The sequence below is a fragment of the Pituophis catenifer genome, unplaced genomic scaffold (assembly GCF_029215685.1).
Source record: "Pituophis catenifer annectens isolate HBS135680 unplaced genomic scaffold, rPitCat1.0.hap2 SCAF_10, whole genome shotgun sequence".
In the NCBI taxonomy this organism is placed as follows: Eukaryota; Metazoa; Chordata; class Lepidosauria; order Squamata; family Colubridae; genus Pituophis; species Pituophis catenifer.
This window is the reverse complement of record NW_027256890.1, coordinates 12,478,386-12,505,006: the sequence shown is the minus strand read 5'-3', so window position 1 is coordinate 12,505,006 and position 26,621 is coordinate 12,478,386. Positions and strand designations below refer to the sequence as shown.

The window sequence follows — 26,621 nt, the reverse complement described above, 5'->3', positions numbered from 1 at the left end:
AAATCTGTAACCTTTTGCGTTGGACCTTTTGTTCTAGACCAGGGGTCAGCAACCTTAAACACTCAAAAGAGCCACAAAGGTCCTAACCAGAAGCCCCCCGTTCATTTCTGGAGCCAACCGGAAGTCCAGTTCCCCCACCATGGAGTCTCCTCCTAGCACAGTGTCCTTTTCCCTCTGCCGACCGGAACTCCGGTCCCCCCACCATAGAGTCTCCTCCTAGCGCGGCGTCCTTTTTCCTCTACCTGTCCTAACCGAAAGCCCTATCAGTTGTGGAGCCGACCGGCAACAAGGAGCCTCAGCAGAGGGATGAAAGAGCCACATGCAACTCCAGAGCCGCGGGTTGCTGACCCCCGTTCTAGACCGCTTTTGCTGCAACCACCAATCCTTAATAAAAGTACCTATCACTTCAACCAAAGGGAGTCGAGGGTCTTTCTTTCCTAGGGACCTAATTGGGACAAGCCTGACAGTCCATTACTTACCGGCAGCTCCAGAGGGTCCCTATTTTATTTTTCTATCGGTACCTCCTGTTCTGTCCCCGTCTCACACACGCACACAAACAGTCAGCCAGGAGTTAAAATAAACTTGCAGACAATAATTTCCTTTGATAACAGAATTGGCAGCAACCCAGTAGCTTCTTGCCAAAAACTTTACTCACAGAGGGAGGTGTTCTTCCTCGGTCGGATAAACCAAAATAAATTCACAAAGCCAAAGAATTGTCAAGTCCAGTCCGTAATAAATCCAAGGAAGGCATATAACGAAGTTTCAGGAACACAGTATGACTTGCTAGCTGTTCAGTTTTGTCCGTCACAAAGCCTGAATGGCCACCACACCCCCTTTTATCCCCTGTGGGGTGTGGTCCAGTGACTCAGCTTAATCTCTGGCACGCCTCCTTCTCTGCTGCGTGCGCTTGTCTTTCTGACGCTGGCGGGGATCCAGCCAAGACTTATCTCCGTCGCTGTCTAACTGCGGCTGCTCGGAGATGCCTGGCTCCTGGCCTATCTCTTCTCCTTTGGGAGACACCTGAGGCATTGCCAGAGAGGAGGGTCCTGGAGAGGGAGGCCTTGCCAACTCCTCTCCTTCACTTTCGGAGTCTTCTCCCTCCGATAAGATGGGCTCGGGGGTCGGAGTCACAACACCTCCGCAGCTGTGAAGGCAAAATTGGCTGCAGTGGTTGGTTTTAGTGTGGCTGTTGGCAAGTCAGAAAGCTTTTGGACTGAACATTCTTTTTCTTTTCTTTAGCAATTTCTTGTTTACTGGCATCGGTCACCCTCGATCTCAGCCAGTACGCTCTGGACATCCTGAAAGGACTAGCCAGTAAGTGCTTATGTTTACGTATATGTTCCTTTTAGGTAAGATTCTCTCTATGGCGTCTACCTTCTTCACCTCAACCTCTCATTATTGTGGGCTTTGCAGCTGTGTTATAATTCCAATAGGAGAGAACATGGTTAACCTATCCATTTCAGCGCATTCTAAAATTTTCCCTATTCTGTTCCACTTGGTATTTTTTCTTGTTTCCAATTTCTTGCGTAGGTTATTCTTGCAGCAGTTAATATGTGAATTGTAAGATATTTGATATCCTTAGGGTATGATTTGTTAAATATTCCTAATAAAAATGTTTCTGGTTCTTTTTCAGTCTGTGTTTTTGTTATTTGTTCCAACCATTTTTGATGTTAGACCAAAATTTCTTTGGTTAACCAAAGAATTACAAGAAAGAGAAGAATCAGACTATTATAAAATATGGAATAATTGGTATAATTGGTTAAAAATCAGTAATATACAAAAAATATAGGGGATATATTACCGATTGATACATATATAGATAATAAAAAATATTATTAGATTAAAGAGAGGTGAAGGAATATATCATAAGTAGAATTGTAGAACGTCACTCTGAAAAAATGCTTAAGAAGAAATTACACTCTTTTTGTGTATATGTTGTATAAATGTTTGTTGTGTATATGTTACGTATGTCTTTTTTAATATTAATATTCAATAAAAACTACTTTTAACCAAGGAGAGAACACGGGTAGTCCTCGACTTAACCACCACAACTGAGCTCCAAATTTCCATCGCTGAACGAGGCAGCTGTTAAGTGCCTCACTTTACGACCTTTCTTGCCACCGTTGTTAAAACGAATTACTGCTATTAAATTAGTAACGCCGAATTTGTTCAGTGGATCTGGCTTCCCCGTTGACTTGGCTTGTCCGAAGGTCGCGGAAGGGGATCCCGTGATCATGTGGCCATGGGAATGTTGCAACGGTCGTGAAGGTGAAAAATGATCATGTAAATCGCTTTTTCCAGGGCTGTTGTAACAGTCTGAACAGTCAGTAAATGAACTGTTGTATGTTGAGGATTACCTGTATTTCCCCTTTTTTAATTTCTTGCTTCCTTCCTTGAAACGCTGGTCATCTTCGTGGCTTCAAGTAGATTGAAAACTTTACCTTTCCATTGTTCATGTAACAAATAAAAGAGCCTTGGTAGTACAGGGGTTTAAGGCACCCTGTTATTAAGCTGGTTATTAAGACCAGCTGCCTGCAATTACTGCAGGGTTCGAATCTCGCCAAGGCTCAAGGTTGACTCAGCCTTCCATCCTTTCTAAGGTAGGTGAAATGAGGACCCAGTTTGTGGGGGCAATAAGCTGACTTTGTATAAACATACAAAAGGATGAAGGCTATTGCTGAGCACATTGTAAGCCGCCCTGAGTCTCCGGAGAAGGGCGGCATATAAATCAAATTTAAAAAAAAAAATGGTGACCACCTTTAAAGCTCTCCATGGCTTAGGGCCGGGGTACCTACGAGACCGCCTTCTGCCACCAATAGCCTCCCACCGGCCAGTACGCTCGCACAGAGTGGGCCTCCTCAGGGTGCCGTCCGCCAGACAATGTTGGCTGGCGACCCCCAGGGGGAGAGCCTTCTCTGTGGCGGTGCCCACCCTCTGGAACAACCTCCCCCCAGAGTTACGTACAATAACAGACCTCCGGATTTTTCGTCGGGCCCTGAAGACCCATTTATTTCAATTAGCTGGGCTGGCTTGAGTCAAATTTTAAATTGATTTTAAATCGGGTTGTTTTAATTTACGGCCAAAATATCTAATTATTTTAAACTGTTTTTAAATTTTGTATGTCCTGTTTTTTACTCTGGCTGTTCACCGCCCTGAGTCCTATTTGGAGAAGGGCGGTATAGAAATTGAAACAAATAAATAAATAAAATAAATAAATGCTTGTAAATGGAGGATTGCCAGTATAGGACTCGGGTATACGATGATTCCAGGGGACAGCAACTACATCTGAGGAATGATCCCCTGGGAAGTTTCACCTGCCCTTATAACAGGCAGGATGGAGTGATTTTATAGACCATCTCTGGCCTATGGGCTGCACAGTTCTTTTCCATTCGGCATCCTCCTTCTGTTGCACCTCTTCCCCAAAAGAAATCCCTACATTTTTAACGGCTTCCGTGTTTGATTTTTAGGCCAGTTGAAATCCAACAGTTCTCACCTGATGGACAAGGCCGTAGTTGCCCTAAAGAATTTGGCTCTGCAGTGCAGTGACCCGTCCACCGTGGAGGCCTTCGGGAAACACCTCTTCGCCATTTTGGGAGGTCAGTAATTCTTTCTTTGGGGGGAAAGGGCTTTGCCAGGCTCCAGAAACAAGCAAAGACCCATTGTGATTTTCCCAAGCAGATTTCCTTATTGTTCCTCCCCTATAGACAGCCCTGCAGTCTGAGGAATTCTGGGAATTGAAGTCCATAAATCTTAAAAAGTTGCCAAAGTTGGGACATTTCAGCAAGCTGGCCTGGCCTAACTCCCCTCTTTTAAATTATTTTTTAAATTTTTTAATTCGTGATTTTATAAATTGGGTGTTTTAATTTGTGTTTCGGCCAAAATATTTAATAATTTTAAGGGATTTTGAATATTTGTATTATCTGTATTTTATCTTGGCTGTTCACCGCCCTGAGTCCTTCGGGAGTAGGGCGGTATAGAAATTTGATTAAATAAATAATAAATAAATAAATAAATAAATAAATAAATAAATAAATAAATACTCCTGGTTTACATACTTCTCTCTTTCTACGTGCTTTCTTGCACCTGACCTCCCTTCTCCTAAAATCCCAACAAAAGGCCCACAAATCATTCAGGCGAAACCGTCTTTCACCATTCTGAGTGAATCTAGTTTAGGATTATTTCTTTAAAACTCTTGTCTTAACCTCACAACTCCAATTTTGACAGGTGCGGAAGGAAAGCTGACGGTGGTGGCTCAAAAAATCAGTGTCCTCTCAGGTAAAGTTCTTAAAAGAGACTATCGTAGAGAATGGAATTGCAGTATTTTTCAGACTATTAAGACACACCAAGATTTCTAAGAGGAAAAAAGAAAAAAAAAGTTTTTGCCCTCCCCGGCTTCCAGGATCAGTTTGCAGGCCTCCCAAACCCTCTGCGTGTCGTGTTTTTGCAAAAATGGGATGCGCAGAGGGTTTGGGAGGCCTGCAGAGTCCTCCTGGGGCCTGGGGAGGGCAGAAACGTGCTGGGTTTGGGAGGCCAAAGATAGGCCTGTTTTTCACAAAAACGGGCCCAATTTTGCAAAAACGGAATACACAGAGGATTTGGGAGGCCTGCAGAGTGCTCCTGGGGCCTGGGGAGGGCAAAAACCGTGATGTGGGGGGTTTGGGAGGCCAAAAACAGGCCCGGACTCCCAAATCCCCCATGCGTCCGGTTGTTGCCCTCCCCAGCCCCCAGGAACACTCTGCAGGCCTCCCAAATCCTCTGTGTATTCCGTTTTTGCAAAATTGGGCCCGTTTTTGTGAAAAACAGGCCTATCTTTGGCCTCCTAAACCCAGCACGTTTTTGCCCTCCCCAGGCCCCAGGAACACTCTGCAGGCCTCCCAAACGTTCCGCGCATCCTGGTTTCGGCAAAAACGGGACGCGCGGGGCAGGTTTTCAGGAGGCCAATCTCCGGATCGGTTTTGAAATTGAGCGTATGTCATTTGGGCGGCTGCCAGATTGTTGCCGTCGCCTTTGTTTTCATGAAGGAAGGAAAATTGAATTTGTGGCCTCTCGTTCCTTTTAGGGATTGGTAGTTGCAGCCATCATGCAGTCTCGGGGGCATCCAATCAGGTTCTCAGTGGCACCATGGTTGAGCTCTTCATCCCTTTCCTTCAGCAGGAAGGTAAGAACATTTTGACAATTCTTTCTAAGACCACCCCCAAAAAGCTATTCGGGCTGTGGAATTTCTAGCAAGCCGAGCTTTTACCGGAATCAAATCTAGGAAGCTTTTGGCTAAGACTCTTTTGTCACCCCCCCCCCCCCACCCCCCAGATATACCAGACCTGGAAATCCACTCTACGGGAAGGCGAAAGCTACCTTTATCTGAGATTAACAGAATTTTGTAAATCTGATTGTGCTGTACTTTCTTCTCCTTATAATTCAGTTAAGTAGGGAGGCTTCTGCCTGGGTTGCTTCCCCATGTTATCTGGCTGTTCTTGGCTTAAAAAATGCTTTAGCCCTTTTGGAGATCATCTTCCTTAGTTGTTGACTCAGCCTTTAAACTGAATCTGGGCTGCTGTACTTACTGGTGGTGATCTCCTTCCCTCCCTCTTCTCTTTCTCCTTCCTTCCTTCCTTCCTTCCTTCCTTCCTTCCTTCCTTCCCTCCCTCCCTCCCTCCCTCCCTCCCTCTTTCTCCTTCCTTCCATCTATCCATCCATCCTTCCTCCCTCCCTCTTTCTCCTCCCTCCCTCCCTCTTTCTCCTTCCTTCCTTCCTTCCTTCCTTCCTTCCTTCCTTCCTTCCATCCATCCATCCATCCTTCCTTCCTCCCTCCCTCTTTCTCCTTCCTTCCTCCCTCCCTCTTTCTCCTTCCTCCCTCCCTCCCTCCTCCCTCCCTCTTTCTCCTTCCTTCCATCCATCCATCCTTCCTCCCTCCCTCTTTCTCCTTCCTTCCTTCCTTCCTTCCTTCCTTCCTTCCTTCCTTCCTTCCCTCCCTCCCTCCCTCCATCCCTCTTTCTCCTTCCTTCCATCTATCCATCCATCCATCCTTCCTCCCTCCCTCTTTCTCCTCCCTCCCTCCCTCTTTCTCCTTCCTTCCTTCCTTCCATCCATCCTTCCTTCCTCCCTCCCTCTTTCTCCTTCCTTCCTTCCTCCCTCCCTCCCTCCTCCCTCCCTCTTTCTCCTTCCTCCCTCCCTCCTCCCTCCCTCTTTCTCCTTCCTTCCATCCATCCATCCTTCCTCCCTCCCTCTTTCTCCTTCCTTCCTTCCTTCCTTCCTTCCTTCCTTCCCTCCCTCCCTCCATCCCTCTTTCTCCTTCCTTCCATCTATCCATCCATCCATCCTTCCTCCCTCCCTCTTTCTCCTCCCTCCCTCCCTCTTTCTCCTTCCTTCCATCCATCCTTCCTTCCTCCCTCCCTCTTTCTCCTTCCTTCCTCCCTCCCTCCTCCCTCCCTCTTTCTCCTCCCTCCCTCCCTCCCTCCTCCCTCCCTCTTTCTCCTTCCTTCCATCCATCCATCCTTCCTCCCTCCCTCTTTCTCCTCCCTCCCTCCCTCCCTCCCTCCCTCCCTCCCTCTTTCTCCTTCCTCCCTCCCTCCCTCTTTAAAAATAAACTTTAATACAAACTATATATAAAAATGGGAACTCCTTTCCATTTCCACAGAAATTAGGAGAGAAATAACAGGAGTAAGGCGCAGCTAGTTTGGGACGAGTGGTTAAGGCACCTGGGTTAGAAAACAGCCTGTGCATTCTAGTCCCTCTTTAGGCATGAAAACCAGCTGGATGACTTTGGGCCAGTCACACACACTCTCAGCCCAATTTACCTCACAGGGTTGTTGTTATATGGAAAACAGGAAGAGAAGGATACGTTACATGCGCTTGCTGCCTTGAGTTATTTGTAAAAAATAGTAAAAAAAAAGGTGGGATATAAACAAAATAAAATACAATTGGTTTTCCTACGCATTGCAGTGAGTTTGGCCTACACCTGATTCATGGCACTCCTTCCCAGGTTATAGTTATACGATATCCCATTTTTTTCTCTTTCTAAAGAGCGCTTTCTCTTTCTGCAGTCCACGAAGGCACTCTGGTGCACGCCATTTCCATCCTTGCTCTCTGGTGCGGCCGATTCGTCACGGAAGTCCCCAAAACGCTAGTGGAATGGTTCAAGAAAGCATTCAGCCTTAAGGCCTGCACTTCTGCTGTCAGGCACGCCTATCTCCAGTGTATGCTGGCTTCCTTCAAAGGTAAGAAAGAGACGGTGGGACCAGGGTCTTTTTGGAGGCATCTCCTTGGCCGAGATGGAGAGTAGGATAGTAGCAGGGGTTGGCTGCTGTGGGTTTGCAGGAGTTCCGGAGAATCTTTAGTTAAATTTCTGTGCAGCTCAGAGAACCCCTATATCTCACTCCCGGCTAGCCCTGCCCACCCCACCCCTCCCAGGAGTCCCCCACAGGGCCCGTTTTGGATAAGTAAGTACAGGGCATGCGCAGAGGCTCAGGGAGGGTTAAAAACAAGCCTACCGGAAGTTTGAGTTTTACCGTTTCCGGCTTCCAGAGGGCCTGGGGAGGCTGCTTTTGCCCTCCCGGAGGTTCTAAAAAATCCTCCAGAGCCCAGGGAGGGCAAAAATGTGTCCCACGCCTGCCGTGGTGTAGGAGGCCGACTGGGTCACGCCCACCATGGCCACGTCCACCCAGCAACCGGGCAGAGAACCCCTTGCTAAATTTTTTTGAAGCCCACCCCTGGATGGTGGTCTAAACGGGCCATTGTCAGCATCATGGAAGTCATCTTCATGACTATTCCAAAAGTTTTTGGGAGGTAGTCCTCCCCTTAGGACCACAGTCGAGCCCAAAATTTACGTTGCCCAGCAAGACAGTTGTGAGGTCAGTTTTGCCCCATTTTACGGCCTTTCGGGCCACAGCTGTTAAGCGAATCGCTGCAGTTATTAAGCTAGCGACGCCGATGTCAATCTGGTGGTCCTCAACTTACGACAGTTGAGCCCAAAATTTGCATTGCTAAGCAAGACGGTTAAATGAATCCCTAAGTTAGCCACAAGGTTGTTAAGTGAATCTGGCTTTTCCCCTTGACTTTGCTCTTCGGAAGGTCGCATTAGGGCTTATTTTCCAGTTCAGTCTTATTTTATACGGTACTAAATGCGCCCTGGCTGACCGTCTTTAACTGGGGCTTATTTTTGGGGTAGGGCTTACATTACGAGCATCCTGAAGAAATCATGTTAGGGCTTATTTTCCAGTTGGGTCTTATTTTAGGGAAACTTGATCAGGTATCTTGATCAGATCAGTTCTTTTTTCTTCTGAACGGGAAAACTCACCAACTAGAATATATGGGTTTTTTTTTTTTAATTTTCTGCTTCTGTAGGCAATGTCCTCCTACAAGGGGCAGAGATGCTACCCTTACTAATCCAGACTGTGGAGAAAGCAGGAGCTCAGAGCACTCAGATTCCCCTGGTAATGGAAGGCGTTGCTGCAGCTTTGCTAATCTGCAGACTTTCAGTAGCCGATGCGCAAATAGGTAAGATCCCCCCTGCAGTGAAACGGAAGCTGCTTTCAGCTGTTTTCAGCCGAGTGTCAGGTTTCGAGGTCGTCTCAAATAAATTGCATTTCAAACAAAAGTCTTTGATAAAAACTCCCATTTATTGAGCACGACATTCTAAATCCGACTCCATCGAAGCCAACACTGACTTCCAGACCCAAAACCCTCCCTTTCTGTTTCCCACTCCCCTGCACTCGTTGGCCATCTTCCAAGTCACTCTCCCCTTCTCTACTGCTCCAGCTCAAAGGAATTTCCCCCCTCCCATCCCATCTCCTAGGGGATATTACCTCCAGGGAAAATAAGTAGGTGAAAAGTCAAACGTCCCTTTCCAGACGCCTCCGCTTCTCCTTCTTATGTCAGCACTAGAGTAAATACAACTTGAAGTGCTGACCCCGAGTTCCATTTCCTTTAGGCTAATGAATTATTAGGTACCCTCTGTAGGACTTAATTGTGTAATTGGCCCCACTCGCTCCCGTCTTCTGTGCCATATCCTGTAATCTTTGGATATTTTTTCAAAATTTGTAGTACCACCCAACTCACAAAAATGCAACTCCAGGCAGCCATAAAACAAATTACAACTGTCTCAACAATAACAAACCAATAATGAGAGGGGGGGAGAGAGGGAGAGAGAGAGAGAGAGAGAGAGAATGAATGAATGAATGAATGAATGAATGAATGAATGAATGAATGAATGAATATCACACAATTGAGGGATAATCTTGTATACCCTCCAGGATAAACTCACCTAGTATCCTGGCCCTCATCTTGACGCAAAATTGTGATATATAATTCCTCCTCTTTTGACATTTTATCTCTCCCCGTATTATTGACCGATTATTAAAACTTGTTTCTGGCGACCAATGGCAGTTAATGCTAACCAGATTCGTCTTTCCTGGAGGATTTGAGATCTGTTTAAGGCTATCCATATTTTTATTTTTATAAAAATAATAAAGGGTGGGATACAAATGAAATAAATAAACGGATTGGCTCAGGTTGCCTTACAGAAGGTGTGATAGCCATTAAGTATAGGGTTGAACTATCGGCTCAATTGTAATTTCCTTTTTTTTTTTAATCCTGCACTTTTCAGAAAACAAACTGAACACCTTATGGCAGCTTATTTTGGATGAGAAAAAACAGATCTTCACTTCCGAGAAGTTCCTGCAGTCTGCTTCAGAGGAAGGTAAGAAGGAATAGGAGTAGGAGTAGAGTAGAGTGGAATAGGAATAAGAATATTCTCGCAGTATAACTACAAACAACATATTGGTAAGTCAGAGAGCATAAATCATCAGGTACAGTTGTTCTGATCTAGGCTTCCCCAAAAAGCACGAAGCAGAATCCTGGTCCCGACAAAACCCCTTTTATTAAACAAACAGTGAATTCCTCTCAGTCACCTTCAGCAAAGTCTTTCAAGGGAGAATTGACAGTCACGGACCTTATCGGGCTTGGAGAGCTGCCAGGCTGATATCTTCAAAACTTGGCAAGGAGTCTCGGAGAGTCACGAACCCATTAAGCGAACTAATTTTCTCCTGCAAACGCTCCTCTTTTATTCCCTCTGGGAGGGGCCATTCATCGTCCACCTGTGGCTTTACTCCTGAGTTGACCCTTGTTTCTTAGCTGTTCCCTTCATCTGGCAACTCTGTGCAGGCGCACACTGGGAACAGGCTCCAGCTGTTCCTCTGCCCCACTGATGTCCGACTCCGAAGGTAGCTGATAACTGCCAGACGGCCCTGGCCCCCTCTCTGCCTCCGATGCAGAGCCCTCATCAAAGCCTTCCCCAGACTCCAGGACTGGCCCATGTTCCTCCCCAACCTCCTCGCTGTCCGAATCTGCTGCCAGCTCTGCTGGCCGCTGGCGGGCCACAACAGCAGTCATAAATCATAAGATATAAACGACAAGGAATAAATCATAAGAAACTAATAGGGGAAGGTAGTAGGAAAGATGAGAAAAATGAGGAGATGAGAAGGATGTGAAGGATAATAGCAAAACAGCCTATTACACAATATCTTTATAAGACAGTGCTGGGGGAACTCAGCAGAGATGCCACAGAGATGTCTTGTTGTTTTGGCATGCTGTGCCCTGGAGCAGTGAGGGGAGAAATTGAAATAGTTTATGCCCAGGATGTGAGGGGTCCGTAGATACTTTCTCAGCCCTCTTTCCGGCAAAAACAAAACCAGTTTATTACCTCTGATAAATTGCACCTTTACCAAATTCTGGAATTCGGCAAAACGGTTTTATTGGCACAACCGAACTGTTAGGGACACCAAAGGCCAGATGTGTTGCTCTTCCTTGGTTAGTTCTTTTCCTTATTAAACCCCTGGAGATCTGCAATCCTTTAGATCCCAACTGCGCCGAATGAGTCTGTAGAACAGAGGTAGGGTACTTTCCAAGCCATCAATTCTGGCCCTCAATTCTTATCAATTGTGCTGCATATTCTACATCAGTGCTTCTTAACTTCGGCAACTTTGGGATGCCTGGACTTCAACTCCCAGAATTCCCCGGTCCCAGCCCGAGAGTTGGCGACCCCTGATATAGAAGGCATCCACAGATAGCCTTCAATTTCGGACCAAGCAAGCATTCAAAGTTTGGACGGATGCCAACTGATTTCCATAAACTGAAGGCCTATTTTCCCTTCCCTGCAGTGATGTGTACAGTTCTGCAGCTGACCGAACGCCTTCTCTTAGACCACGAATCTCGGCTACCTGGAGCTAAAATCCAGTAAGTGTACCTCAGCGTGCTTTTGTTACTTATACTTCACACAGGTTGGATATATCTAAGAGCTGTGGTGGCGCAGTGGTTAAAATGAGGTATTGCAGGCTATGTCTGCTGACTGCCGGCTGCCGGCAGTTCGATTCTCACCGGCTCAAGGTTGACCTTGGAAAGGATGGAAGGCTGAGTCAACCTTGATCCCTGTTGGGATCAAACTCCAGGCTGTGGGCAGAGTTCGCCTGCCATCCTGCACTTTAACCACTGAGCCACTAGGGCTCTTCTTTTGTTAAATATTTTTTATTGTTTTATATCACATATTCCATTTCTATGTTGAACAGTGTGTTTTCTAGGTGTCCAAAGTACTAACATATAAACATAAACATAATCATATATACATAAACATGTATGCGATCATATCAGTCATTATTGAAAAGTATAGTATCTTCCATTATAGTATCGATTACATAACCATCAAAATATTTACTCATCAATTTTTCTTTGTCATGTAGTCCATATTTCACACAAAGCCACTCCTCTAACCTCAGTATCTGTCACTTAACCATTTGTAGAACAGTTCCCATTTTATAAAATATTCCGAGTCTTCTTTTCCTTTGATTTTTAGGGTTAACCTATCCATTTCTGCACATTCCAGAATTTTTTTGATTACAATATCATCTGTAGGGGTTTCTGGATTTTTCCAGTATTGTGCAGATACAATCCTGGCTGCTCTTAGGATATGCAAAATTAAATATGTGTTACCGTTATTATAGTTTTCCTGGAAGCATGCCCAAGTTTCAGTGTTTTAGGTTTCAGATCTATGTGTTGTTTTGTCATGATCTCCAGCCACATGTGTATTTTCTTCCAGTATTTTTTTTTTTTGCTTTGGGACATGTCCACCACATATGATAATATGAGCCTGGAATTTGGTTGCCTTTCCAATATTTCACAGATTTATTTTTATGCATATTCGCTAATCTTGCAGGTGAGTAATGCCATCTATAAAACATTTTACAGAGGTTTTATTTATACGCTGTTGACATTGTGAGTTTACGATTTCTATCCCACAATTTCTGCCACCCGTCCAAATCTATTGGATAGCCAAAGTTCTTAGCCCAAATAATCATAGTTTCTGGGCTCTTCTGTTGTCACCTACTGTCATTCACTCACTTCCCGTTTTGTCCCCTTCCTATTTTGAACTGGCTGTCTTCTCCCTTCTAGGCAGTATTACAGAGCCTTGACTGCTGTCCTCCTCAGCCGGTCCTGGAGCGTTCGGAGGCTCGCTCAGCAGACTGTGAGAAAACTCTTATCTTTGCCAAGAGGATTCAAGTTAGCCTGCGGCCTCTTAGAAGAGCTAAAAGCAGTTCTCGTTTCACACAAGGTAAAAAAAAAAACCTGGCTTCGTAGCTAACTTCAGAGCTGCTTAGTGATGACAAACCTTTTGCCCTGTAGCCAAGAAAACTACACAGGGATGTGCTCTGGGGGTTCGCAGGGGTTCGGGAGAACCTCTAGCTAAGATTCTGTGCAGTTCGGAGAACCCCCAAATCCCACTCCTGGCTGGCCCCGCCCCTCCCAGGAGTACCCACATGGCCCGTTTTGGATGCAGGGCACGCGTGGAGGCTCGGGAGGGCGAAAAATGGGCCTACTGGAAGTTTGGGAAGGCCGGAAACGGGCTCCAGAGGGCCTCCGGAGGCTGCGGAGGCAATTTTCACCTTCCCAGAGGCTCAAGGAAAGCCTCCGGAGCCCGGGGAGGGCAAATATGACTAGGCTCCGCCCACCATGGCCACGCCCACCGAGCAACCGGGCCGAGAACCCCTTGCTAAAATTTTTGAAGCCCACCCCTGGCTGTGCTCATGTCACTTTTTAACTTGTGGCCCAATAGATAGTTGTTGTTTTTTTGCGCTGTCATTCTCCTGTATCGAAACGCTCTCCAAATTGTTTGGACCCCAAATTACAATCCGGTGCTTCATTGTTAGGTGCTCCCACCTGAGGCCTTGGTAACCGAATCTGGAGAGTTGTCGGAACAGGGCAAAACATACATCCCTCCGCGTATACTCCAGGAAGCCTTGTGCGTTATCGCCTGTGGGCCAGGGATGGAAGGAGAACCGGAGGAGAAAGAAAAACTGGTCTTGGAAATGCTGCTCGTGAGCAGTCATCCTTCTTTGGGTGAGCAAAAGAGGTCGAGGTCACACCCGGGCATGCGAAAGAAGGGCATTGGGTGGGCTTTGGGGACGCTCCTGGCTTTCTGTCAGAGTTTGTTGCAGAAATCACATCCAGAAATCACACTCAGATAACTGATTCAGCAGGATTCGTTAACTTCTCTTTATATACATAATAACACATACAATACCAACAGCAGATTCTTCCAACGTGGTAGTAGTTACAGGCAAAACACAGGCAGAGAACAGTTTTAGTTCAGAGTTGCAGACTAGTTTCAGTTTCAATTCTCAGCACAGCACTCAGAGCTAAGCACAGCCAAGCCACACCCAGACTCCCAACTGTTTCAGCTTCCAAACAGCCCTCATTGGCTGATTTAGTTGCTATGCCTATTCATTGGCTGACCTTGTCACCATGTCTTCCCAGTCATGAACTTTCATACACACTGACGGTTTCTCCCTTTTTAGTGGCAGGACAGCCTGGCCTTTGGCCTGCCCTCCTGATCAAGATGAAGCTGGACCCTATTGACTTCATCACCAAACATCTGGAAAAAATCTTCGACCGCATCGTCGTCACTCAGAGCCCAATGAATCAGGTGACTGAATTTGACCAGGGGGAATGGGATGGAATGGAATGAGGAAGTGGATCCCCAGGAGGGCATGTGTGTGTGTGTGTGTGTGTGTGTGTATTCCAGAGGAGGAAGAGGCAACTCAGCCCAGATATCAGGTGGTGAAAGAAAGGAAGTGAAGACAGTTCCTCCTTAAGAGGATATCCATAGATGCAAAAAGTAGAGCCTTTAGTCTGGCAAGATTCTGTCTGCAGGAGTGAAACAATAAAGAACTCAGCTTGGAAGAATCACTATGCGTCATTCTTGGTTTGGGACCTGACCCATGGTGACTGAGGAATCCTGGGAGTTGAAGTCCACACATGGTGGCTGAAGAATTCCATTCCAAAAGAGGAAGAGGCAACTTAGCTCGGATGTTATGTGAGAGAGAAGGAGGGCGAAGACAGCTCCTCCTTAAGAGCTCCCAGAGTATATTGTAGATTCAGAGGGTAGAGCCTCCAGTCTGGCAAGATTCTGTCTACAGGAGTGAAACAATAAAGAACTCGGCTTGGAAGAATAGCTCCAAATCATTCTTGGCTTCCAACAATGATCACACTTCTGTGTCTGGAACACCAGACTCGGTGTGATGACAGTTGCGGTCGCTCTCCTGCAATTAGTAAACCCGGAACAAATGTCGCAGAGCATCGATGTTGAATATTGCGAGTTTAATTCTTCGTGAGAGGAGACCCAAGACCCAACGATCTTCTCTCTTTTCCTTCTTGCAGTCCTCTCTGAATGCAGTTGGCTTGATCTCTGTCCTTCTACCTGCCAAAGTCCTCCCTCAGCTGATCAGCACCATTTCCGCCTCCCTGGAAAACCCGGCCCTGTGTCTCGTGACCCAAGAAGAATTCGCGATCATGAAGATGCCGGAAGGGGAACTCTATGACAAGTCTATCTTGCACAGGTCAGTCAGTAGGAAATCTGGGCAGGTTGATATTTATTTCTTTATTTCTTTATAAATTTGTATACTGCCCTTCTCCCTGAGGACTCAGGGCGGTGAACAGCCAAGTAAAAACATAAACTACAAACATTAAAATACAATTAAAAATATATATGGCTTAGGGCCAGAGTATTTGCGAGACCGCCTGCTGCTACCGATAACCTCCCACCGGCCAATACGCTCTCACAGAGAGGGCCTCCTCGGGGTGCCGTCGGTCAGGCAATGTCGGCTGGCGGCCCCCAGGGGGCGAGCCTTCTCTGTGGGGGCACCCGCCCTGTGGAATGAGCTGCCTCCTGGAATACGATTGATCCCGGACCTCCGGACCTTCCGTAAAGCCCTGAAGACGTTTTTATTTCATCAAGCCGGCCTAGCCTAAATGGTTTTTTAATTGGGATTTTAAATTTTATGGATTTGGGGTTTTAAATTTGGGTAGCCAATGATTTAATTCTTTTAATTATCTTAACTTTTGCATTTGTATGTTTTTTAATTTTGGCTGTTCACCGCCCTGAGTCCCTTCTGGGAGAAGGGCGGTATACAAATTAAATTAATAAATAAATAATAAATAAATATATATATAAATTTGGCCCCATGATTAAAAACAATAACAGACAATTAAAAACATTTTAAAAAGTGTTAGGCCAGCCCAGCTTGCTGGAAAAAGAAGGTTTTAAGGGCACGGCGGAAGGCACCGAGGTCTTGGATTCTCCTTATCCCTGGGGGCAGCTGATTCCAGAGGGTAGGTGCCCCCACAGAGAAGGCCCTCCCCCTGGGGGTCACCAGCCTACATTGTTTGGCTGATGGCACCCCGAGGAGGCCCTCTCTGTGGGAGCGCACGGGTCGATGGGAGGCCGTCGGTAGCAGCAGGCGGTCTCAAAGATAACTAGGTCCTATGCCATGGAGCGCTTTAAAGGTGATAACCAACACCTTGAAGTGCACATATGTGGCAGGATATGGTGGAATCGCCATCCGGTGTGAAAGAAAGAGAGTGAAGACAGCTCCTCCTCAAGAGTTCCCAGAGTATATTGTAGATGGAGGGCGTAGAGCCTTCAGTCTGGCAAGATTCTGTCTACAGGAGTGAAACTAAAGGAACTCGGCTGGGGAGAATCGGTATATGTCACCGGGGAAGTGGTGAAAAGAATTTGAGCTCCTTTCAGGGAAGGAAGCAACAGAGGCCAGACCTTCTCTCCACCCCCCCACCCTTTTAGAATTCCTAAATCCTTTACATAACTCAAGGCTCTCCAAACTTGGCAACCTTAAGACTTTGTAAATTTCAACTCCCCCAATTGCTCAGCTAGCATGGTTTAGTGCTAGGGGGCCTTAAAGGCAACCTTAAACACTCAAAAGGGCCACAAAGGTCCTAACCCAGGAGTAAGCAACTCACGGCTCTGGAGCCGCATGTGGCTCTTTCATCCCTTTGCTGCGGCTCCCTGTCACTCTTCGGTGCGACAATTTTGAGAGGAGCTTCCGGTTAGGGGAGGAAAAGCACGGCGTGCCAGGAGGAGACTCTATGGCAAGGGGCAGGTTTTCTGGTCGGCCCCACAATTGATAGGGCTTTTGGTTAGGACGGGTAGAGGAAAAAGGACGCCGCGCTAGGAGGAGACTCTATGGTGGGGGAAACTGGACTTCAGGTCAGCTCCAGAATTGAACGGGGTTTCAGGTTAGGACCTTTGTGGCTGTTTGAGGGTTTAAGGTTGCCAACTCCTGTCCTAACCAGAAGCCCCCCCATTCAATTCTGGAGCCGACCAGAAGTCTGGTTCCCCCACCATAGAGTCTCCTCCTAGCGCGGCGTCCTTTTTCCTCTACCCGTCCTAACCGAAAGTCCTATCAATTGTGGAGCCGACCGGCGACAGGGAGCCGCAGCAGAGGAATGAAAGAGCCACATGCGGCTCCAGAGCTGCGGGTTGCTGACCGCTTTTGCTGCAACAATCAATCCTTAGTAAAAGTACCTATCACTTCAACCAAAGGGAGTCGAGGGTTTTTCTTTCCTAGGGACCTAGTTGGGACAAGCCTGACAGTCCATTACATACCGACAGCTCCAGAGGGTCCCTATTTTATTTTTCTATCGGTACCTCCTGTTCTGTCCCCGTCTCACACACACACACAAACAGTCAGCCAGGAGTTAAAATAAACTTGCAGACAATAATTTCCTTTGATAACAGAATTGGCAGCAACCCAGTAGCTTCTTGCCAAAAACTTTACTCACAGAGGGAGGTGTTCTTCCTCCGTCGGATAAACCAAAATAAATTCATAATATAATAAATTTATTTATTTATAATAAATAAATAAATTAGTAGGAGGCTCAGCGGCTAAGACGCTGAGCTCGTCGACCGGAAAGGTCAGCAGTTCGGCGGTTCGAATCCCTAGTACGGGTCTCCTGCGTGAGCAGTGAGGGGGTTAGACCAGATGACCTCCAAGGTCATCCCTTCCAACTCTGTTACTGTTCACAGTTCCACCCCTGAGTTGGGGTGGCACTTAAGGACATTCTTCTGCCCTTGGCTGTGTGGTTGATCCATGCATTTGAAAGGGCGATGTCTCCTCTCTTTTCAGTGCCCAGCAAGATAGTCTGAAAAAGGCCAACATGAAGAGAGAGAACAAGGCCTACTCTTTTAAGGAGCAGATCATCGAACTGGAACTCAAAGAGGTATGGTCTGGTCAGCCGACGGGGAGAAAAGTGATGTGTGTGTCTGTGTGTGTGTGTGTGTGACACTGGTCTGGGATTGATCTGGATTCAAAAACATACGAAGAACGGTTGCAGGAACTGGGTATGTCTAGTTTGATGAAAAGAAGGACTAGGGGAGACATGATAGCAGTCTTCCAATATCTCAGGGGCTGCCCCAAAGAAGAGGGAGTCAAGCCGTGTGCAGCAGCTGCCAAAAAAGCCAACACAGTTCTAGGCTGCATCAACAGAGGGATAGAATCAAGATCACTGAAGTGTTAATACCACTTTATAAGGCCTTGGTAATAAGGCCACACTTGGAATATGGCATCCAGTTTTGGCCGCCACGATGTAAAAAAGATGTTGGGACTTTAGAAAGAGTGTAGAGAAGAGCAACAAAGAGGATTAGGGGACTGGAGGCTAAAACATAGGAAGAACGGTTGCAGGAACTGGGTATAATGAAAAGAAGGACTAGGGGAGACATGATAGCAGTCTTCCAATATCTCAGGGGCTGCCCCAAAGAAGAGGGAGTCAAGCTATTCTCCAAAGCACCTGAGGACAGGACAAGCTGAATTGGATAATAGTTTATCAAAGAGTGCCTTGCTAAGGCCACACTTGGAATATTGCATCCATTTTTGGTCGCCATGATGTAAAAAAGATGTTGGGACTCTAGAAAGAGTGCAGAGAAGAGCAACAAAGAGGATTAAGGGACTGGAAGCTAAAACATAGGAAGAACAGTTGCTGGAATTGGGTATGTCTAGTTTGATGAAAAGAAGGACTAGGGGAGACATGATAGCAGCGTTCCGATATCTCAGGGGCTGCCCCAAAGAAGAGGGAGTCAAGCTATTCTCCAAAGCACCTGAAGGCAGGACAAGAAGCAACGGGTGGAAACTAATCCAGGAGAGAAGCAACCTAGAACTAAGGAGAAATTTCCTGACAGTGAGAACAATTAATCAGTGGAACAACTTGCCACCAGAAGTTATGAATTCTCCAGCACTGGAGGCTTTTAAGAAGAAATGATGTAGGGCCATGATGGCAAACCTATGGCATGTGTGCCAGAGGTGGCTCGCAGAACCCTCTCTGTGGGCACGCGCGCCATCGCCAGCTGGTCTTCTGGTTTCCGGCGTGCGCATCTGCACCAGCCAGCTAGTCTTCGTGCACGCTGGAGCACCGGAAATCTGAAGCAGGCACCAGCTGGCCGGTGCCTGCTTGCGTGCACACATTCCAGTTTGGGCACTCTGTGCTGAAAACAAGCCTTGGTAGTACAGTGGTCTAAAGCACCCTGTTATTAAGACCAGCTGCCTGCAATTACTGCAGGTTCGAATCTCGCCAGGCTCAAGGTTGACTCAGCCTTCCATCCTTTCTAAGGTGGGTAAAATGAGGACCCAGTTTGTAGGGGCAATAAGCTGACTTTGTATAAAATATACAAAAGTATGAAGGCTATTGCTTAAGGAGCCTTGGTAGTACAGTGGTCTAAAGCACCCTGTTATTAACACAGCTGCCTGCAATTACTGCAGGTTCGAATCTCGCCAGGCTCAAGGTTGACTCAGCCTTCCATCCTTTCTAAGGTAGGTAAAATGAGGACCCAGTTTGTGGGGGCAATAAGCTGACTTTGTATGAATATACAAAAGTATGAAGGCTATTGCTTAATGCATTGTAAGACGCCCTGAGTCTCCGGAGAAGGGCGGCATATAAATCAAATTTAAAAAAAAAAGGCTCGCCCTCCCTGGTGTTGGGCTTCCTGCCTAAACAGGGTTGGACTAGACGACCTCCGAGGTCCCTTTGAACTTGGGTATTCTGTATTCTTGTCGACAAGATCTCCCCTCCCTCTTGACGAACTAAATGGCCATCCATTGCAGGAGATCAAGAAGAAGAAAGGAATCAAGGAAGAGATTCAGCTGACGAGTAAACAAAAGGAGATGTTGACTGCCCAGCTGGAGAAGGAATCTCAGATGAGAAAGCAATTGAAAGAGGTAATTCCGAGTCTTTTTCTTTTTCTTTTTCTTTTTTTAATGGAACACTTAAGAAAAGCGGGAAGGAGTGGAAGAAGGAAAGATCTGAGGACAGATTGCAGTCTTATTGGATGTCTGTGGATGTCAGTCCTCCAGCTCATAGTTGTCTCAAAGGTACTTTATTTTTTCAAAAGGCACAACTGGAACTCTTGTGTTGTTGTTCTCTTGCAGCTGGACACTGAATTGGAATCCACCCTGGGCCTTTTTGACGCCGTCCTCAAGAGGAACCCTCCCAGCCTCTCCCAGTACATCCCTGCCCTTGTCGGCTGCTTCCTACCTCTGTTCAAATCCCCGCTGGCAGCTCCGAGGATTAAGGCCCCCTTCCTTTCTCTGGTGTCGTGCGTGATGCCCGATCACTTAAAGACTTTTGGTGAGTCTGGTTTTTTTTTTCAAACTCTCTATTCGGCTCAATAAATCAGGAAGCAAGGGCGTTCGAACGACCAGAGTTTGATCGCAAGCTAAGGCTTTCTACACCCCAACCCCAGGGCCTCGGAGCCCACTACTGGGTCACGGCCTATTTGAACCTGGGCCTCTGCCCGCCAGTGGATCTGTGCACATGCGTGTGCGCCTGCCACTCACACGCCCTCCACCTCAAGCTGGAAAGGTTGGGGACCACTGCATTAGTAGTTCAGATTCCTGCAGAAGAGTGTAGTTGTAGTTTACTTTAATTGTCATTCAACCTCGTACAACGAAATTAAATGCAGAGTTCGGTGTACATTATAGCTATAAAAATAAAACAAAAACACCCATCCTTCACATTCTATGCAATTGAACTGAAAACCCCTGATATTGCGTTAATATTGCACTATACAGTAGAATTCAATAAGGTCATTGCCCTGGGATAGAAGCTGTTTTTCAGCCCATTTGTCCTCGTTTTTATTGTCCTGTACCGGCTGCCAGATGGTAATAGTTCAAAAAAAAAAAAAAGGGGGTGCCCAGGATGAGATGGATCTTTAAGAATGTTTTGAACTTTCTTAAGGCAGCGGGAGCGATAAAGCACTTCCAAGGAGGGGAGAGGGCAACCAATAATCCTCTGGACCAGGGGTCGGCAACCTTAAACACTCAAAAAGCCACAAAGATCTTAATTGGAAGCCCCCCGTTCAATTCTGGAGCTGACCGGAAGTCCTCATAGCGCGGCGTCCTTTTTCCTCTATCAATTTTTCCTCTATCAATAGTGGAGCCAGCTGGCGATAGGGAGCTGCAGCAGAGGGATAAAGAGCCACATGTGGCTCCAGAGCAGCGGGTTGCTGCCCCTTGCTCTGGGCAATGACGTTGACCCTCTGGAGCGCCGTCCTATCTGCCACTGTGCAATTGGCAAACCAGACACAGGTGCAGTTAAGTTAAAATACTCTCTATGGTGCAGCGGTAGAAGGTCCCCAGCAGTTTTCCATTCAGTTGTTGTTTCCTGAGAAGTCTCAGGTAGTATAATCTCTGCTGGGCCCTTTTGACCAGTGCTGCAATGTGCAGTGCAAACCTTTGGGCACCAGGGACCAGTTCGGTGGAGAGAAGTTTTGCCATGGACTGGGAGGGACGTGGTTTTGTATCCTGCTTGCTTTTTGCTTGTTTGCACAGACTGGTTTCTGGATGGCTGCCAGTCCACAAACCGGGGGTTGGGGTGTGTGTGTTGGGGACCCCTGGACTAGAAGACCTCCAAAGTCCCATCCAGCTCTGTTATTCTGCAGTCAGCAAATGGCGTTTCTTCGGTGAGATTCCGCCACGGTTTCAATGTGTGTTTCAACACACGGATACACTGAGTTGTGTTTACTTTCAGAAAATAGTTATAAGGCACAGTCCAATAAACAGTCCAGGTCTGGACTGTTTATAGTATATAAACAGATAAAGTAGTAGATCGTAAAAAATAGTCCGGGGATATTCCAGTATACAAAGTCTTCTTACCAGTTGTTGTAGTCATACACATAAACAGTTGCAAACAGTAGCAAATAGCAAAATAGCTTCAGAGAGCGTTCAAAAGAGTGTCAAAGAGTCAGAGAGTAGTAAAGAGAAACAAACCATGTTTCTAGCTCCCTCTTAAGACCATTGGCTACAGAGCTAACCAATCAGGACACAGGATGACACAGCAATACAGCAGTCTTAAAGCTATATTGATGGTTTATATATTGCCAACCCAACAAGTTAATTAAAATCATTTCCTAACAGTGTCCTTTCCTTTCATCTTCCAGGGACCGTAGCGAGTCACGTGACTTTGCGAATGATGAAACCCGAATGCGATTTGGATGAATCCTGGTGCCAGGAAGATTTGCCCACGGCTGTGAACCGAGTGATCGGTTTGCTGCACGCACACACCGTGCCAACCCGGATAACCAAAGGAGAGGAGGGTGAGGCCCTTTTGATGACCTTCTCAACGTGTAACCATTCTTGTGCCGGAACTCCTCGGCTTAACAGCCTTCTGTTTAGCGACCGTTCAAAACTGACAACGCCGCTGAACAAAGTGACTTAACGACCGTCGTTCGCACCACCGTTGCAGCATCCCCACGATCACACGATCAAACTTGGCAACTGGCCCCTATTTATGACGGTTGCGGTGTCCCCGGGATCGTGTGATCTTCTTTTTTGCGACTTTTTGCGACCAGCAAACTCCACAGGGAAATCGGATTCGCTCAACAGCCGTGTGAATAATTTAAGAACCGCAGGGATTCACTTAACAATTTGGGGCGAGAAAGGTCGTAATTAACCACCGTCTCGCTTAGCCACAGAAATGTTAAGCGCCATTGTGGTCGTAACCCGCGGAGTGCTGCGGTGGCTTAAGAGGTGGAGCTCTCGCCTCATAATGAGGGAGGAGGCTGTCAGTTTGATCCTAGGTAGAGGCAGATATTTCTCTTTCTGGGCACAATGAGAGTTTGTCTGCTGAACAAAACTCCGTACTGGCGACAGGAAGAGCATCCGGCCAGTAAACACTCATCTCCATTCAGTTGCCCTGACTCCACCCTGCAAGAGATTACAGCAGTGTTTCTCAACCTTGGAAGCTTGAAGATGGGTGGACTTCAACTCCCAGAATCCCCCACCCAGCGCTGCTGGGTGGGGGGTTCTGGGAGTTGAAGTCCACCCATCTTCAAGCTTCTAAGGTTGAGAAACACTGGATTACAGGGTCATTAAATGATTGGGGGAGGAATGTCATAAACCGAGGATTCCCTGTAAATATTTGGGATTGGTCTATATCCTTCTTTGTTTTCTCGCCCTTCTGCTGACAGGTCCCATGCCATTATCGGCCCCGGCCTTTTCCTTAGTCTTTCCTCTTCTGAAGATGGTGCTACTGGAAACCCCCAACGACAGCGAAGAGAAGGAGGAGCTCATGGTGAAGGTTTTGCAGATCATCACCGTCCATGCTCAGCTGCGGTCCTCTACGAATGACGAGAACTGGCTGGTGGATGAGGTGAAACTCCTTTGATTCTTTTCCAAGTGATCGACCGCCAAGAGACGTAGAATTGGGCACGGTCGTGTGACTTTCTTAATCCCCCGCCCACCACTTAACGGCCATAATTCTGGGATTAGGGACGGTTGTAAATCGAGGATTTCCATTAACTCTGATTTTTCTTTGCCTCTTTTCTTCCTCCTTTCTCATATTTTTCTTCCTCCTCTCTCACATTTTTGTTTCTTGTTTCCCACATTTTTCTTCCTCCTTTCTCACATTTTTCTTCTTTCTTTCTCACATTTTTCTTCCTCTTTTCCCACATTTTTCTTCCTCCTTTCTCACATTTTTCTTCTTTCTTTCTCACATTTTTCTTCCTCCTTTCTCACATTTTTCTTCCTCTTTTCCCACATTTTTCTTCTTTCTTTCTCACATTTTTCTTCCTCCTTTCTCATATTTTTCTTCTTTCTTTCTCACATTTTTCTTCCTCCTTTCTCACATTTTTCTTCCTCTTTTCCCACATTTTTCTTCCTTCTTTCTCACATTTTTCTTCTTTCTTTCTCACATTTTTCTTCCTCTTTTCCCACATTTTTCTTCTTTCTTTCTCACATTTTTCTTCCTCTTTTCCCACATTTTTCTTCTTTCTTTCCCACATTTTTCTTCCTCTTTTCCCACATTTTTCTTCCTTCTTTCTCACATTTTTCTTCTTTCTTTCTCACATTTTTCTTCCTCCTTTCTCACATTTTTCATCCTTCCTTCTCACATTTTTCTTCCTTCTTTCTCACTTTTTTCTTCCTCTTTTCCCACATTTTTCTTCCTTCTTTCTCACATTTTTCTTCCTCCTTTCTCACATTTTTCTTCCTCTTTTCCCACATTTTTCTTCCTTCTTTCTCACATTTTTCTTCTTTCTTTCTCACATTTTTCTTCCTCTTTTCCCACATTTTTCGTCCTTCCTTCTCACATTTTTCTTCCTTCTTTCTCACATTTTCCCAAACTATTCTGGAGAATTTGAAAGTCCCACTCTATTCATGGCGTTTGTGTTGATCTCCGAAAATATTTTATTACGTTGCTTTCAAAGTGGGATTCTTCCTCCTCCCCACCCCCACCCTCCGTTGAATCAATTTAGCTAAAGGTTTCTATTTAAAAGTCCTCAACCTCTCTAAAAGTCCTCTCTGTTTTTTGTGGCCATCATCCAGAACGGTCCCGAGTTACTTCCTCGTACGGACATGCTGTTGCTCTTGACTAAAGTTATCGGGACAGGATCACCCCGTGTACAGGTCAGTGGGTCACACCCCCCCCCCCTTTGATCAGAGAAGTGAGAGGGGTGGAGATGCAAATCCTCAAAGAGAGTCCTACCCACGGGTGAAAATATAATTAGAAAAATACTAGAATGTGTGGAGATGGATCAATTGACATTAAAAATAAAAGACAAGGAAGAGTCCTGCTTCATCCATCCATGCCCTTGGATCATCCTCACCTGATGAAAGCTCTTATTCTTGGCCAGGTTTTGGGTTCGGTGGCGCTAACAGCCCTGTGCGCCAGTAGCGGTGGTGAAGACGGCTGCGCCTATGCGGAACAAGAGGAGATAAATGTCCTCCTTCAGGCTCTGCAGTCACCCTGCATGAACGTTCGAGATGCAGCTCTCCGGGTCAGTGAGAAACTCTTGGGAGTTGAGGGGACATTCGGGGACAGGATCTGAATGTTTTGTCTGCCACTCACCTGGTGCCGCCTTCATTCATTCGTACCCTGCCTTTATTATTTTTACAAATACCGTATTTTTCGGTGTATAAGACACACCGGACTATAAGACGCACCTACGTTTTTTGGTGAGGAAAACAAGGAAAAGAAATCTGCCTCTGCCTCCCAGCAATTTTGCCTCGTTGCAGCAAACAGCAAACAGCCTGCTTTACTTTCATTTTCGTTTTCAGCATCGCTTGATTAGCACAAGGGAAAAAAAAAATCTGCTCCCAGCAATTTACCTGCTTGCAGCAAGCAGCAGAGCCCTGCGCAAAACAGCTGAGAGCAAAACAGCTGAGAGCAAAACAGCTGAGAGCAAAACAGCTGAGTGTCGGGAGGCCGATCCAATCAACTTGTGCTAATCAGGCTGTGCTGAAGCTGAAACGAGCTGTTTCTTGTTGCTGTTTGCTGCAAGGAGTTAAAACTGCTGGGAGGCAGAGGCCGAAGGGTGGGGGCCAGTGGGTGAGCAGGGTTACATTCGGTGTATAAGACGCACCTAAATTTTCACCCCCTTTTAGGGGAGAAAAAGGTGCGTCTTATATTCCGAAAAATACGGTAACTCAAGGCTGCAAACATATTCACCTTCCTCCTCTTATTTCCTCCCCCCCCCCCAACAACAATCCTGTGAGGTGAGAGGAGAGGGACTGGCCCAAAGTCACCCGGTCTGGCTTCCGTGCCAAAGGCGGGACTAGAACTCTCCATCTCCTAGTGATTGGCCTAAAGTTGTAGGTCGAGGACTAACTGTATGGGGGGTGGAAAATACAGCTTCAATTCAGAAGAATTTATTTTATTTTATTTTATTTTATTAAATTTCTATACCGCCCTTCTCCCGAAGGACTCAGGGTGGTGAACAGCCAGAAGATAAAACACAGAAATACAAAATTTAAAATAAATTAAAACGAATTAAATAATTTAGGCTGAATTTTAAAATACCCCATAATTAAACAGATTAAAATTTATGTTTAAAATTTAAATTTAAAAGAGGAGATGATTTAGGCCAGGCCAGCTTGATGAAATAAAAAGGTTTTAAGCGCGCAACGGGAGGTGCTCATAACAGTCTTAATTCTTTGCCCGCAGGGTTTGACGGAACTCCAGATGGTCTTGCCCACTCCGGACAGCGATGAGAAGAACGGGATGAACCTTTTGCGCCGGCTCTGGGTGGTGAAGTTTGACAGGGAAGAAGAAATCCGCATGTTGGCAGAGAGGTAGGCGTGCCTGTCCTTTGAAAGAGGAAACCATAACCTCATAATCCTAGGCCAGGGGGTCAGCAACCTGCAGCTCTGGAGCCGCATGTGGCTCTTTCACCCCTCTGCTGCGGCTCCCTGTCGCTCAAAATGTGCGTCACAATCGCCGATGTGCGGCATCCACCAGCACACGATTTATTGAGCTTTTCAACCCCCGGTAGGCCTTTCTTCTGTTTCAGAAGAAAACAGAACGTTTAATTCGACTACATATGCTAGTTTTGTGGCCGCTCAAGAAATAATCAGGCACAGGAAGGGTTTTGTGGCTCCCGGCGTTATATGGGGAGGAAGGGCAGAGACCGAGCGAGCAACTCCAGTCTTTTCACCCGAGAAGATCTTTCTGGAAGATGACGATGCTCCAGTCTCCCTCTCTCTCTCTCCCTAGGCTGTGGGTATCGATGGGTTTAGAGTTGCAGCCGGACATCTGCTCCATCCTCATCAAGGATGTCATCCACCACGAGCAGGCGGTGCGCCAGGCTGGAGCCGAAGCCCTTTCCAAGGGGGTTGAGCAATATCGAAGCCAGACGAAGGATGTCATAGCCAAACTGATGGAGATTTATCAAGAGAAGCTCTACGTAAGCCCTGGTAGTAGGAAGCATGTGCCTGGTTGATCCATCAGTCCATACGTTACCGATGGAAGATTTGTAGCTCTCTGAATTGATCCTTGGTGCTCTCTGAGCTTGGTGGTTT

At 46.4% G+C, this 26,621-nt stretch overlaps 1 protein-coding gene across 1 annotated transcript in view; it reads left to right on the top strand.

Annotated features, from left to right (window-relative positions):
* GCN1 (GCN1 activator of EIF2AK4) overlaps positions 1-26,621 on the top strand; it is a 66,055-nt gene that overhangs the window by 11,539 nt on the left and 27,895 nt on the right. Inside the window, 21 exon segments of the mRNA XM_070951096.1 lie at positions 1,240-1,314; positions 3,468-3,596; positions 4,225-4,275; positions 5,060-5,158; positions 7,041-7,214; positions 8,341-8,493; positions 9,602-9,694; positions 11,154-11,229; positions 12,439-12,598; positions 13,194-13,383; positions 13,842-13,969; positions 14,704-14,882; positions 17,466-17,559; positions 19,434-19,547; positions 19,758-19,956; positions 21,767-21,922; positions 22,796-22,977; positions 24,150-24,230; positions 24,458-24,601; positions 25,768-25,895; positions 26,317-26,506. Coding sequence (XP_070807197.1) covers positions 1,240-1,314; positions 3,468-3,596; positions 4,225-4,275; positions 5,060-5,158; positions 7,041-7,214; positions 8,341-8,493; positions 9,602-9,694; positions 11,154-11,229; positions 12,439-12,598; positions 13,194-13,383; positions 13,842-13,969; positions 14,704-14,882; positions 17,466-17,559; positions 19,434-19,547; positions 19,758-19,956; positions 21,767-21,922; positions 22,796-22,977; positions 24,150-24,230; positions 24,458-24,601; positions 25,768-25,895; positions 26,317-26,506 — 2,795 coding nt within the window.